Source organism: Odocoileus virginianus, chromosome 15 (genome assembly GCF_023699985.2).
Source record: "Odocoileus virginianus isolate 20LAN1187 ecotype Illinois chromosome 15, Ovbor_1.2, whole genome shotgun sequence".
In the NCBI taxonomy this organism is placed as follows: Eukaryota; Metazoa; Chordata; class Mammalia; order Artiodactyla; family Cervidae; genus Odocoileus; species Odocoileus virginianus.
Window position 1 is genome coordinate 35,320,763 of NC_069688.1, and position 15,788 is coordinate 35,336,550.

Sequence of the window (15,788 nt, forward strand, 5' to 3'; positions counted from 1 at the left end):
CTTTATTTAATTTTAGGATTTATATTGATTAACTCATGCCAGAAGCATTATTATTTTCATTTTGCAGGTGAGAAAATTGAGGCTGGTTCAGTAAATATCCAAAGTTGCATATAGAGTAAAATACAGAGCCAAGACCGAAATTTAGGCATTCTGGTTCTAGCATCTCTTAAGTGGACTAAATTGCTCCTCTAGTAAGAACTGTGAGTCTGCTGTTTTAAAATAATTTTGTCATGTCCTACTCGAGAATCTTTTATTTCCTCTCCTGTTTGTTGAATCTTTCTCCTTGTTGCCCTAAAATGAATTGTCTTTATTTCTGAAATAACATCACTGTAATTCTTGAGAACATTTGTCCTTTGGAATTTTTTGTTTCTTTGGTAGAAGTAGCAGTGGCCATTTATAGTCTTAATTAATAGGCACGGATTTCATCACAGACTTTAAGCAGAGACTCCACCTTGTCAGGGAAACCATCAGCATACTTGCCAGAGTAGATAGTGAGCTCATTAGAACTGTCTTGGGATGTAGGTCAATCAGAGCTTGTGAATGTGCTTCCTGATGGTGGGTTTTGTTTATGTTTAATTTTCCGGATTGACTAGATAATGTGGTATATCTTCAGTAGAGTATTTCTTGGGTATATTTAGACCTTTGACCATTCTGATAATTCATTTTTATCTGTCTGATCAAGCTTTGTAAAGCTAAGCTAACAATTTGGGGATACAGTTTGAGTTTAGGAGTTTATATTCCATTGGATGATAATCAGATATAGTTAGTGCTAGGAAGGTTCTCTGAATGAGGTTCCCAGATGTTCTAAGTCCTAGATTTTGAGTCTTGTCTATTGTCCTTTGTGATCTTAATTCTGTTTCACGTTTTCTGGCTTTGATTTTGGTGGCAAGATTCATCTGTATATTTTCTCCTTAAGAGCTGGCTTTTTTCACTTGAGAATAATTTATCTTACTATTATATTTTTATGGTCAATTCATGATCAAATTATTTATCATTTATTGTATATCTTCTTGTTTTACTTTTGCTACTTAATGAAGAAAAATAAGAGAAAAAAAGATTGAAAACAGCCTCCTTAAAAAGCAAAACTTTATCCTTATTTATTCAACGAAATGTAAGCTCTTAATGATAAGAAGATAACCATGTACTGAGTTAATTGCTCTCAACAAATATTGGCTGAGATTTTGTTACATGTCTTAATACCTTTGAGTTTTGCTTCCTTAAAATGAGAATGTTGTTTTGGATTCTCAGCCATCAAACAGGTCTTGGAATGAAGTCATCCAATACGGAAACTATTAAAGTCCCAAAGCTATTAGAGCACACATTTAACTAAGCTCAGTTCAGTTCAGTTCAGTTCAGTTGCTCAGTCGTGTCTGACTCTTTACGACCCCATGAATCACAGCACGCCAGGCCTGCCTGTTCCACCAACTCCCAGAGTCTACCCAAACTCATGTCCATTGAGTCAGTGATGCCATCCAGCCATCTCATCCTCTGTCGTCCCCTTCTCCCCCTGCCCCCAATCCCTCCCAGCATCAGGGTCTTTTCCAGTGAGTCAAGTCTTCGCATGAGGTGGCCAAAGTATTGGAGTTTCAGCTTCAGCATCAGTCCTTCCAATGAACACCCAGGACTGACTAAGCTACCCCTCTGCTTATAGCCTTACATTTGCTTCCTTTTCTCTCTGAAGAGACCTACCTCCTTGTCATGGTCCACAAAACTCTAGATGATCCTCAAGCTTGTTGATTATTAGCTTTCTCTTACTTATTCCTCTCAAACATCAGTGGCCTCTTTTAGTATCTCAGACTTGCTAGAATGTACTGCCCTTTCCCCTCCCTCCTTCTCCTCCAAGGATAGCTCTTTTCTATCATTTCTTTGATATGCTTCCCTGAGAAAGGCTTTCCTGGCATCCTTGAGGAGCCCTTCCACCCCACTATCACCCCATCCATTTCATTCTTAGCGTTTATCACTCTTTGTCCTCACATATTTATTTATAGTCTAATGTGAAGCTTGTCATTCCTGACTAGACTCTAAACACCAGGTGGACAGAGACTATGTGCCTTGTATTCCCCAGCGTGTGCCCAGTGCCTAGCAGAGTCATACTGTGATAGTTGTCTACAGATTACACAGAGGAGTACCTATGTTGCCTGAGCATTGAGCAGTAGCTCTCAAAACTTATTTTGCTACTTTATTTCAAGTTGTAACTCCTAACATATTTTATCAGTGGAGTAGCAAGTGTTTCACATGGTTATTTAATTAGAGCCATACAGGGTTTTTACAATTAAAGAATGTATGCTTCATTCTATTCTGAGTTGTCTGCACACCTTTCCAGTATGCTTTAGGATACATTGCCTCTGTTCTTCTTTATTAAACAAACGTTTGTCTTCAGTTAACAGTTACTGTTCTGTCTAGCAGCAGGAGATGCTACAAAAGCCAACAATAAGGTCTCCTTGTTTTATGCCTTTTAAAAAGAAAACACATACATAAACCCACATTCACACACCCTCCTTAAATGAATATATCTGCACAGCACCTGTCATGCTGCTTGGCACCCAAGAGATACTCACTTGGTCAAATGATCCTAAGTCCTTAAAGTTAAAAAAAACTTTGTCTTAAAAGTTTTCTGAGCTTCTGGTATATCTTACTTACTAGATTATATAAGGTGCATGCTCAGTTGCTCAGTTGTGTCTAACTTTTTGTATCCTGGACAGTAGCCCACCAGGCTTCCTCTGTCCATGGGATTTTTCCAGGCAAGAATACTGGAGTGGGTTGCCATTTTCTCCTCCAGAGGATCTTCCTGACCTAGGGATCGAACCTGCATCTCCTGCATTGGCCGTTGGATTCTTTACCACTGAGCCTCCTCGGAAGCTCTAGGGTAGTCAGCTTCATTTGGTTGATTCAGTGGATTTGAATTTATGATAGAAAAGAACATTTTAATCAGTTTGGTATAATTTATTTTAGTTTATATGAAGACTATATTGAATACTTCAGCACTAGAAATGTATGTATATTTAGAGTGAAAAAATATCTGTGTAGTTTAAATAAGCAGAAACAGGAAAGTCTGTTGATGAAATCAGGTGTAAAAATGTATGAATTTCTTTTAAATAATACAGAACTGATGATTATGCAGCCGCAGGAAAATGAACAGCGCAGGTCCTTCAATAATAAAGCACATCAACCAGTTTTAATTGTGGCTTGGCTGGTGTGTGTGCACAGAAGTGTGTCTGTGTGTTCATATCCCTGCTATTGCTAATATAACAAACGGGACTATCTCATGCCTCACCTCAATGTAAGAGGCCAGTTCAGTATATGCCAGTTTCTGGGTGCTGAGAAGACTGTATTTCGTTCTGCCTTATTACATCGCAGGGGATAAAATCCAGGTGCTTGAAGACGGTTCTTTTAAGCTGTGTGTGCTAGATTCGGAGTGACGGTTTTCTTCTCCTGCAGGAGAGCACACAGCTGCTACAAATGCCGTCAGTGCAGTTTCACCGCTGCCGAGACTCAGTCACTACTGGAGCACTTCAACACTGTTCACTGCCAGGAGCAAGACAGCACTACAGCCAACGGCGAAGAGGACGGCCATGCCGTCTCCACCATCAAGGAGGAGCCCAAGATGGACCTCAAGGTCTACAGTCTGCTCAGTCCAGACTCTAAAATGGGAGAGCCAGTTGCTGAGAGTGTGGTGAAGAGGGAGAAGCTCGAAGACAAGGACGGGCTGAAAGAAAAGGCTTGGGCTGAGAGTTCAAGCGATGAGCTTCGCAGCGTGACTTGGAGAGGGGCGGACATCCTACGGGGCAGCCCCTCTTACACCCAAGCCGGCCTGGGGCTCCTGACCCCCGTGGCCGGCCCCCAGGAGCAGGCGAAGACCCTGAGAGACAGCCCCAGCGTCGAGGCGGCGCACCTGGCGCGCCCCATCTACGGCCTGGCTGTGGACACCAAGGGCCTCCTGCAGGGGGCGCCCGCGGGCGGAGAGAAGCCCGGCGCCCTCCCCCAGCAGTATCCCGCGTCTGGAGAGAGCAAGGCCAAGGATGAATCCCAGTCCCTGTTACGGGTAGGAAGGTTTCATTTTTTAAAATAATCCTTTTTATCTTAAAGGGGAAGCTGGGGGAGTCCACATTCTCCAGAGTTAGTAGCATGCCTTTAACCAAGTGCAGCTAAATGATGCGTGTCAATCTGGGGGTTTATAGGTAATCCGGCCGAAGCGGGAGGAAGCAGCTGCCTGGCGTTTGTGTGAACGCGACACACACTTGATCGTGTGGGGGTAGAAGTCACTTGTTTGTCACTGCGTTCAGCTCTGATTGAATGTTTGTTAATCATTACTGGTCGTTTTGCAACGCGGCGAGGGTGCTTTTGGAAAAGGGAGGCTCGGAGTCCCAGCAGGATACACATCTGTTACCTTAAAATGACAAAACGGCTTTGAAGTTTTGAAGTGGCGTGACACAGTTGATGGTTAATAAGGAATGTGGCAGAGATGTGAATCACTAAGAATGCAAAGCCCTTGGTGAGATATGAATACAGAAATGTGGTATTTTTAAAACTCACAGCATAGTTAGATACACATGCTAGTTATGCTATTGCCAAAAGGAGGGGAAAAAATGAGATAGACCTAAGTGTGAATGCTGTGAAAAGTATCCAAAGAAGAGAACCATGAATTATATATTATTGGGCTCTCGTAGGGAGAAAGACATAGTCCCACCTGGAGAAAAAAAAAAAAAAACAAAACAAAAGCTAAGATCCTTGAGCACTGTCTTCATGCTGTGTAGACTGTGACTTATCAAGGAATATTTTAGATTTTGAAAATTCGTGAGCTCCCAGTTGAGTGATGCTTGCTTTTTGCCTAAGCCCACCACTTCAGCATCTCACCTTGACTCTGAGGAAGTTTTGAGCTTTCAGGCTGATTTCAAAGCTTTGTTCCTGCGTGGAAGGTAGGATCAGAAACCAGATAACCTTTACAGAAGAACTGGTTAGGAAATACAGTTCAGCCAGCCCAGTGCTTTGACCTGGAAGTTAGAGACCACTGAGTTCTCTTTGGACGTATTCTGGGGAGAAAAATTACTCTTTCCATGATGGCTTGGCTACTCTGCCCTCATTTCCTACAGAGTCTCTAAAGCCTGTCTGTGCTTCTCTGGGTTTTCTCTAGTAGCACTGAGAAATGCCCCTTAGAGGAGCACAGTTAATTGTAAAAGCTGTTACCTTTCCTGTCTGCAGTCATGCCCTGAAGCTAAGGAAGGGCTTGAATGAAGAAGAGGGGATGCCTCCAGCACACTGAAAGACAAAGTATCCTTCCTGCCTCCTGGGAAGGAGCAAGTTGATCCTAAGGAACTGGAAAGAAGAGAAATAGTTCCTGTGCTTTTTAAGTGGGTACTCGATTTAGGGCACTTCTTTCTTTCTTATCATATGCATTTTATCATAGTACATGCTCATCATTTTCTTAGGGAGTCAGGACTCTTCTGATCTCAAGTGGCTATATAACTTAGGAAGGACATGCCCTAGGATTTTTAAATTTTAGGTTGCATCTTGACAGCATGGTGGAATTGATGGCCTTACATATGTATCACTAGAGCACCCATGCTTCCCACCCCCAACTTAAGTGTTTTTTCATCCATGACATCTTCATTTGGTATCAAATTATGTGACTCTTTTACACTGTTTCTGGAATGTTACCTTTTCTGCCTCTTTTTATATACACTTAAGAATTTGGAGTGAGCAGTAATTTATGAAGCGGTGCAGCCTAAAATCTGAGCAGGATAGTTCTATTCTTTAAGCAGCCTGAGGATGATAATACTTTTCTAAAAAAAAAAAAAAAATTGTTTTTCTCAATTCCTCTACTTCCTTAATTCCCTGATTTCAACTTTCTGTTGCATCATTTCAACTGTCTTTTCAGTTCCTCTGCATTAGCTGCTGAAGTAGGAAATCTTCATCGAGAGGTTATCTATGTTTTATAATGACTAACAGATTCCTCACTGTAGGGTTTGTGATACTTAAAGGCCATCATCTACTAAATTTTGAGAGCTGACCCCCAGAAATATATACATGCATATATGCATATATATATACACACATATAATATATATATATATTTTAAAGCATCTTGGATCATTCTTCTGTAATTTCAGTAAAATTTGAATCTTTAAAATTTATATTTTCATTGGACTTGACTCGTGGTTTTGAAAGTCATCCGTTTTATTGGACGTTTGGGACAGGAAGTGTTAGTTGATTTGATTTATTGTGAAATATTTAGTGTATTAACTGAATTTAAAAGTTTTAATGTGCATATAAATTGATGATTAACCTTTTAAGATACTTGTGAGAGTTAAGAAGCATAGCCCATTCTGATTGTGAATTTGACCAGAATTTTACTTTGGTGGTAAAAATTAGTGTCACTAAGTTACCATGGCAAATACATACTTCTCAGTTCTTTTCTCTGCCATTAGTCAGAGGAAACCCAAAAGAATATCGCCATCATATTTATGAAGGCCAAAACAAAGTACTTTAATTCTGTAATTTTAGAGGTCCATAAAAATTTATAAATATACAATTGAAATATGCAAGCACAATTTAAATGTTTTAAATGAAAATACAGTGGTCTTTGTAATATATATCTACAGAATATTATTCATACTTGAATTTAAATAGTAGAATGGAACTTGAAATTAACTTGCTGTTTGGCATGTTTCAAAATAGTAGAGATTTAAGAAATCGAAAATAGCTTTTATAGTGATTTATTAAATTAAGTAGTACATCTGATATATCATTAATAGAACAAGTATATTTATAAATGCATTTATTCATGTAGTTTCTAATACTAAAATAAAAACTTGACCATCATCTTTGACTATTGTGCAGAGTGGTATCGAGAATTAAATGTGGAAAATATTAATTTAAAATAGTTTAACACTGTGCTGGTAAATAATGGAAACATTTTTTAACACATTATTAACTGGGGGATTTTTGCAGAAACTAACGCCTGTGGCATTAATACATCTCCCGTCAATAATGTGTTAAGAGTAAGCTGACTGGAGATAGGCTTAGGTCACAAAGCATGTAATTATAATGTTGCTTGCAGAGTACTGGTTTTTCTGATACTTGTTTTTAACTGGTTGTAGTTATGAAATTTTGCTATACTCCAAGTGAGGAAGGAAATAAAAGAATCACAGAGAAGAGCTCAAGTTTCAAAATATTCATTAGTTTTCTTCACTTCTTTTTTCTCTTTCCTTTTTTCATAGATCAGTGTTTGGCTTTTAATTTTATACTCAGTGGCAGCTCATATATGTATATTTTCATTTGGTGTATGTCTTTAGATTTCCCTTGTTACTAGTATGAAATTCATCTTGTTATAAAAATGTCTAAATGGTGTATGTGATCTGTGTTTATCACTGTGCTTTGAATATGTCAGGGGAACACATTAACATAAGCTTCATCTTGTAAATTGTTTTATGAAAATAGGGTTTTTCTGTGGATTAACAGTATTTCTATAAATCATTTTTTCCCTTTAAGAGTAGAAACACTAAACCCTGTAGATGCTTTGCTAGAAATAGTCCAAGTTTACAGGTAAACTTTAACTGTTCCTCTTTTAAAACTTCTAGATCTTATAAAACATGAATAAGCTCCTGAAAATGTTTTGAATATGCAACATTGAAGTTTAGCTCCGTGAAGAGGTTAACATATTTAATACTGCCTTGCTGAAAGCAAGATTAATTGGTTTTGTATTCAAATAGAGGTTCCCTTCTCATTTTAAACTAAACAGCTTAGTATAGTCATAACTCAGGGTAGGTGCTCTTTTCTGATCAGCATCTTGTAGAAATTTTATTTTCACAAGAGTGTTATTTATTTGGTAGCTTTCTTATGCAGATGTAACTGTATTCATTTTATTATTTCCTGGTTGAGAAATTCTAGGTTTCATTCTTGTAATATTTTAGATTGGACTGTATAACACAGAAAGCTTTGTCTTTTAGCTGATAACCACATTAAAAGGAACCAAACACCTGTCATTAAATTTCACAAAGATTTTACCAAAGTCAAATACATTTTAAAATATTTTTTTGTTTTTTTTTTAATAAAATGCAGACATATAAACATTTGGTTGGCAGATCTTTACTTGCTGTAGTAAACTTCTCCATGTCATATCAGAACAGAATGTCACAGCCAGATAACTGATAGTCTCTAATTCTTCCATCAGTGCAACACCCTAGTTATCAGTCCACTTTGCTCTTGCACTGAGGCAAAAAATAAATCTCTTTGTGATTGATTTTGGTTTGCAGTGTGTATTTATTTAGGGAAGTTTGTCCATTTTAGCATGTACATTTTGCACTGCTTGATTTTGACAGAAATGTCTGGCCAGGGCTGTGGAGTTGAGTTTCAAGTTCTGGGTGTTGAGATCCAAGTTGAACCATTGGCTCAAAGAAAGGGCCTCCCAGGATCCCGTTCATCTGTCTCCCAGAGAGGATCACAATGCCAGCCATCCTCCCAGGAGTACTGCGCAACTTAGTTAATTAATGTTTGTCAGGTCATTTGAGATTGTCAGATGCTGGGTTCTAGATAAGTGCAAAGGAGTATGATGACTTGTTCATTTTGTAAATGTGATACCGAGACAGTATAAAGCAGGTGTTATTTCCCCCTTTCTTCAGCGGCGTTAAATTTATAGTTTAAAGATTGTTGATACCGGACAGTCCATTGAGATGCAAAAATGTTCTTTTGGGGACAGTCCATTGGCAGCCAAACAGACGTTTAAACAAGCGACATTGTTGAATGCCTCTACAACCATTGACAGAAGATCGCAGGAACTTCTTTTAAACTAAAGATGATCTTTAGTGAGAAGTCTGATATTTACTGTTTTGCTTCATGTTTAATGAAAATAGAAGCAGCTATCATTTAAGTACTGTTGTCTTAACATAGTGTTTAGGTACGTAAATATTTTCCTGACTTCATTTGAATTTTGTACTTGCATATGTCAAATACCATAGAGAAGGTCTAAACCCGGACAAATGGGGAGTATGTACTTCCCTGATCTTTAGCATTGAAATAATAGTTTATAAGCCATGTTGGTAAAGTTTCTTTTGAGGTAACTGTTGATTTTGTTTTGCCTAAAAAGAAAATATTAAAAACCATTGACTCTATCCGGAGATGAACAATCCTTGTACATTGTTAGATTATGGTTTAAAACAGTATGACTTAAATTCAAGAATATAATAGGTTTATTTTAAAAATAGCAATCATTCATCCACTTAGTTTTTATTTAATAGTGAACATAATCACTTTGTTTTTATTAAAGAAAATCTAGGTAGCTTTTCTTCCCTTTATTGGCTATTTAGCTTTTGCGTTTAATATACCATATTTGACAATAGATCACTACTAAAATCAACTTGATATGTATATGTTTGAACAATGGGATTTTCTGTTATTCTACTTTCTTTCTTTTAGGTCGGCTCCCCTGGCTCAAGTATTTTTTAAAAGTGCATTTTTTCCCTCTTTTTTGTAACCTAGGCTTTTTGTGAAGTCTGGCATAGTTCTGTTGGCCCAGGTTTCTAAGGCAGGGGAAGCAGATGTATCTTTTAGTGAATTGGGCTGTAAGTTTGTAGTCGCTGTGAAATGGTATCCTTCAGCACAGTTATCTGTTAATTATTTCCTGTATAACTATCTTTTGCTTGGCTTCCTTTTTTTTTTTCACAGACGGCATGAGTCAGAAGATAACAGGGCCCAAAAAGGACCCTATTGTTGAATGTTCTTAGATGTTGGAAGTGAACAGTATCAGAAAGTGGCCCAAGTTTCAAGAGCACAGATGCAGAATGATTCAAAAGTGTGTCAGCCATGAGCTACACACAGCCTTGGAGTGAATCTTAATGTTGTTCTGGCAAAGTCCAGTCTGATGGATGGATGGATTTCATAGAAGTGTTGATTACCTAAAATCCAGGAAAATTTTTTACCTTGTATTTCTGTGTGTTTTCTTATTTGCTTCCACCAAAAGAAGAAAATATTGTTTTCATTGTTATATTCTTTTACTCTCCTTTTTCTTTGATTCTGTTAGTGAACTTTCATTAAGTATTTGTAGACAAGCATGTTGATTACTGGGATGGCCTACGAATAAACTCAAGGAAACTTGGCAAACAGGACCTGGTGTTGTGTTACTAGTTCAAGGAGATTCAAATAGTTTCAGTGAACTTCCAGAAACCTACTTCCTTAATTTTGGTGAAGCAACATTTACATTTATGTTGTGTTGTGTTAGTCCTCCAGTGGTGTCCGACTCTTTGTGACCCCTTGGACTGTAGCCTGCCAGGCTCTCATTCATAGATGTTTATGAAAGTGAAAGTGAAAGTAGCTCAGTTGTGTCCGACTCTTTGCAACCCCATGGACTGTAGCGTCCATGGAATTCTCCAGGCCAGAATACTGGAGTGGGTTGCCATTTCCTTCTCCAGAGGACCTTCCCAACCCCGGAATCAAACCCAGGTCTCCTGCATTGCAGGTAGATTCTTTACCTGCTGAGCTACAAGGGAAGCCCTTATAGATGTTTATGTTTAGCTATAATTTACAATAGAATAGAATCTGGATGATGACCTTATTTGGAAAAAATCTATAATATTCATCTTGTGGTATATTTTTATTCTGTTATCAGTGATTAGAAATAAGGCAAGGGAATATTAACTTTCATCTTATTTTTGTAAGGACAGGACATTTGCTATTTGTAAGTTGGGAGATATCATCTCTCATGTTAGGATGATCAGATAGTTCTCACACATAATTTTACATGTTAACCTGCCTTTTAAAAATGTTTCTCACCTTCCAAGATTTAATTTGGGCATATTAATTATGAAAAGGATGAGTTGTTTCATACCTGGAAATTTACCTGTCTGTAGGATCACGATTAACCTGCAAAACTAAGGATATGCACCTATACTTCTAAAAGGCAAAATACAGTTTATAATGTTTAAATAAGAAAATACATGACTGATAGCAAATGTTGTCCCATGTCATCTAAACAGGTCATTGTTAAGAGACACAATAAATAAATATTGCTTGGAAAATAATATCCTAGAAATATCTAATTAAGAATTAACTGTTAAACTAAATTAACTGGTGATGAATGCAGATAATTAAGGAAACAGCAAATGATATTAATAGCTATTTCTTATGTGTATGAAAAATGACAAATATCCAATAGCCAGACAATGATATGATATGCTTCCCTTATATTACATGTGCAGTACAGTTTATTTTTTAGAGAATTTATTTCTAAGTACTATTTATGTTCTTAAGCAGAGTTGAGTCATATGTCTTAGTGAAAGCAAACTCAGATACACTTACCTTTTGTAGGGGAAAAAAAATCTCTTTATTTTGCTTGTTTTCATTTTGCCTCCATGGATGCTGTTTTCACTACCTTTTACAGTTTCTTGACCTAGTTTTTATGTTCCTGGAGGTGTGTTGGATGTGGTGAATAATAGTGTGGGCTTTGAGGGAATATAAGAGAGAATAACTTAATTTTTCCTCTTTAAAATATGAAATTTAATGATCTTTATTCTTATTTGTTGCTGAAATATTTACATTGATTCCATTAGAAAGTATTTTTCTTTTGTAGGATTTTCAGAATGTCAGATAGAATAGTCTTTCTTTACTACTTCTTAATCAAGTATTAAAATGACAAGGAAAAAAAAAACACTTTCTTGATTAACATTGAATGTGGTTGTTATAGCCTAAAAATACAGAAGCTCAGGCCTTTCTTAACCAATTAATGACATTTATGAAGAGATGTCTGTTGTCACTGACAAAGAGGAGTTAAGTCAGACCTATATATGGAAATCTAAAAATTTACAAATGGAACATTTGAGAGAACTATTCCCCCTACTTGAAAATAATCATTTGCTTTAAAAATAAAACCTCAGTATAGGACTTTCAATATTTCTTCCCTGAAACCTTAAAAAATGAAAATGTTATTTACTTACAACTTTTTAGAAGTCTTATCTGTTTTGCAAAGCATGCTACAATTGAAGCAATGTTGGCCATATTTTAGGAGATACACATTTGGTTAATTTAATTCCTCTTAAAAAGTCAGGAATTCACAACCTAAAATTTTTTTGATAATTCAAGAAAATATGTCTACTTTGCCTGAATCTTGTAACTGATTCAAGGAAAGTTGGAGGTTTATAAAATGTGATTGTCCAGATGGGCAGTCTCTAGTCTACAAATTAAATATCCAGTTACTATGCCTCTCAAAACTATGCTATAGTAATATATCTCACACAGAATTTTTAAAAAAATGAATATTTAGAGCTTACCTAAATTCACAAACAGTTTAAATATTTTTAAGACTCTAAAATATATCCAAATTATTCTTTAGTAATATGCCTAGCCCTCTCAAGTTACAGTTGAGTTTGGAAGTGGGTGTGTTCCGCCTTTAATGGAGTGTCTCTGGTTGTGATTCAGGCTTGAAAGGATTTTATTTTCCAGTAAAATTATACTTTATATTTTCTTTTTTACTCTTCCCTTGTGATGTAGTGGAAAGAGTACTGGATTGGAGGAAAAAGAGGCTTTGTGTTCTAGACTCACTTTGTGACTGACTAACTGTGTGACCCTGGGTGAGTCACTCAATCTTAATGCCCTGTTTTCTTCTTTGGAAAATTATAGAGTTAGAAGCATACAATTGCTCACATCTCTTTAAGATTGCAAACTCTGGGACCAAGCAAATTTTTTATAAAACCTTAAACATTTGGATCTGTGATACCTGACTCAACTTTAAGACAAATATCTTAGTGATTCTGGTGTCCAAAGAGACATCATGTATTTGATATACAAATTTCTAATTCCCCTCTAATGGCTTACAACCCATAAATTATAAACAATGCATTCTAAAATCTTCAACAGTTGTATTATGGGGGCTTATCTTATACAAGAAAGCTCATTCTTTGACAATAACTTTGATTCAAAGACTCATGTTATTAAGGGGCCACTTATGAATGCCAATAAAGAGAAGTCTGCACAATGAGAAATAAAATAATTCTGGTGAGAATATGACATGTTTAAAGTCTATTTCCTCAGTTTCTTGGCATTGAGTGATGATGCCTGTTTTGTTCACAGTCAGATGTTCAAATCAGAATTTTGGATGCAGAAACTAATTTTAGTAGGTGGGGTGCAAATTTCTTATGAGTCCATGAATAGACTCTAATCCCAGCTGTTTCATTACAATTATAAAAATAAAATTGGCTGTGAATCATTCAAACTCTATTTAATGGATGTGAATAATTCAGTTTTGTCTCACTGAAATCTTTAAACTGTAAACCCATCTCAGATTCTTTATGCTCCTTCAGAGTTAATATCTCCAGCATTCTTACCTGGAGAATTCCGGACAGAGGAGCCTGGCAGGCTACCGTCTATGGGGTTGCAAAAGTCGGATACGACCTAGCAACTCAACCACCACCACATTCATGTGTGAATTATTTGCAGTATTAGTGGTCACAAGGAAAAGACCATATTTGTACTCAGTCCCTGTGGGTTTCAGGAGAGGAGGTGGCCTCTAGGGTGGGGCTGATGGTGAAAATGACAAAGAAATTAGGAAAGGTCTATGAAAGAGAAAAGGATATCAAATTAGTGTTTGTTGGCATTTTCTTTCCCATTAAAATATATATGTTCATTAGACATTTGGGAAAATATAAATAAGCAAAAGGAAGAAAATGACTACTCAACACTTTAATGTATTCCACACACACAAAAACATATACATACAAACATAGATTTGTATGTTTATTTTTAAGTAGCCTTCAATTTCACTTTATAATAAATTATCAACATTTTCTCATATTAGTGTATATTTTGCTACATCAGATTTACTGACTTCATAGTCCTTCATTATGTACTGTACTGGTTGTACCAGAAAAGATGATTATTGATCCCTTGTTTCCAGACCTTTAAGTTACTTCCAATTTTTGCTATGGTAGATAGTGCTGCATTGAATATATTGTGACTACATGATTGTATCTTGCTTACAATTTTAAATTGTTCAAACTAGCTTCCTTAAAATCAGTTTCCTCTATGGGGTGACATAGTAGTGGAGTTAATGGTGAGTGTAGGTTACTTTACCAGCCCTATGTGTATATATACTCTTTGGAAATGGGAAAATGTTTTACTGGTGAGAACTGCCTCAAAGTGGTAACTAGGAAATAACAAACCCCAACATTTCCTGTAAACATTATTATGGGAGAAAAGTTAACATGAGAGTTTGAATAAGGTACATTTCTGAAACACCAACAAAGATTTAGTGAGCTATTTCACTTTTACAGTTGAAAGATTCCTTAGTCATCTTGACATTCAAAGCATATTAAAATAGGGAAATGTACTGTAATGAGTCTTACAAGGTAATATATATATATATATATATAGTATACATACATTATATTATACATATACATATATTTAAAATATGCATATATTTAAAATATACATGTATATATTTAATATTTAAAGGGGTTTTACTGTCTCCAAAAAGATTCTTAAGGTTAATTTGTTTTGGTGATCACATAGAGTTGATGCCAGCAACTACTCAGTAAGGTACTTGGCACACACACAAACTCTACTTTAAACTATTTGAATTTATTTTATTTTCCTCAAAGTTATTTACATAGTTTAAGGTAAGGTAAGAATGAAACTCTGGTGTTAAAAGGAAGTGTAGAAAATCACTTTATTCTAAATCCCATTTTCATTTTCTTTTTCAATCATCTCACTGCAAAGTTCTTTCAAAGACTAGAGACTATTTGTATTTATAGTTCGTGAAATTTTAGCAAGATACTCTTTTGTTTGGGGTTTTTGAATGCATAATTGGTTGTATGTGAATTTAAATACATTAATACTCATTTAACAAAAAAAAAAATACTCATTTAAGTTAAGGATATATTTTCAAGGAACCAACATGTTTTGGGATTCCCAGGTGGCACAGTGGTAAAGGATCTGCCTGCCAATGCAGATGTAAGAGATGTGGATTCAATCCCTGGGTCAGGAAGATCCCCTGTGGAAGGAAATCACAACCTGCTCCAGGATTCTTGCCTGGAAAATTCCATGGACAGAGGAACCTGGTAGGCTACAGTCCATAGGTTGCAAAGAGTCAGACACAACTGAGCGACTGAGCATGAGCAACATGTGTTAAACCAAACTAACCTAGACTCAGACTTGAAAGAACTAGAAATCCAAAGTAAATGATAACTTTATAGAATAATTCCCTGGTATACTGGTTTTTAACTTTGCTTGTCCCATAAATAATGATTTAGCACCTACATTGTTTCAGGAACCATGAAAAATCCTGAGTAAATCAGGGTTCTTACCTTCAGGGAATACACAATTACATGTAGGTGATAAGCTCTGAAATTTTTATTTTAGAAGGAAATCGGGAATCATTATAGGATTTAGATCAAATATATTTATAGACAGACCTTTAACATGATTAAATTCTATCACATTTTATATAGAATGGCTGGGAATGGGGTGGATAGGTGGGCAGAACTGTAGACTGATTAGAGTCTGCTCTACTAGACGCTAGTGGATCCTAGTCTATTTTAGGGTAGTGAAAATGAGGTTAGTTTTGTAGATATGCTAGGTGTAGAATATTCAAGAGTTGGCAAAGTTGACACATGTGGGTGACCAAGAGCAGGAAAGTTGTGATAAATGAGGCTTAGAGTTTGGATGATTGGAAGAGGGGACTAACAATAGCTAACATTTGATAATCACCAACTATGGGCCAGATTCTCCTTTCTGTTTGTAGTATCTCATTTAATCTTCATAGTAATCCATGACATAGAAGATATCTTTAACTTCATTTTATA

The 15,788-nt window shown here is 36.3% G+C and overlaps 1 protein-coding gene across 3 annotated transcripts in view; it reads left to right on the top strand.

The window, feature by feature from the left end:
- The window catches only part of TRPS1 (transcriptional repressor GATA binding 1), a 269,545-nt gene that overhangs the window by 83,120 nt on the left and 170,637 nt on the right, over nucleotides 1-15,788 (top strand). For all 3 annotated transcript variants that reach the window (XM_020883381.2, XM_020883385.2, XM_020883387.2), the window contains one exon: nucleotides 3,439-4,042. In XM_020883381.2, the coding sequence (XP_020739040.2) occupies nucleotides 3,439-4,042 (604 nt within the window). The remainder of the gene's footprint in view (nucleotides 1-3,438; nucleotides 4,043-15,788) is intronic.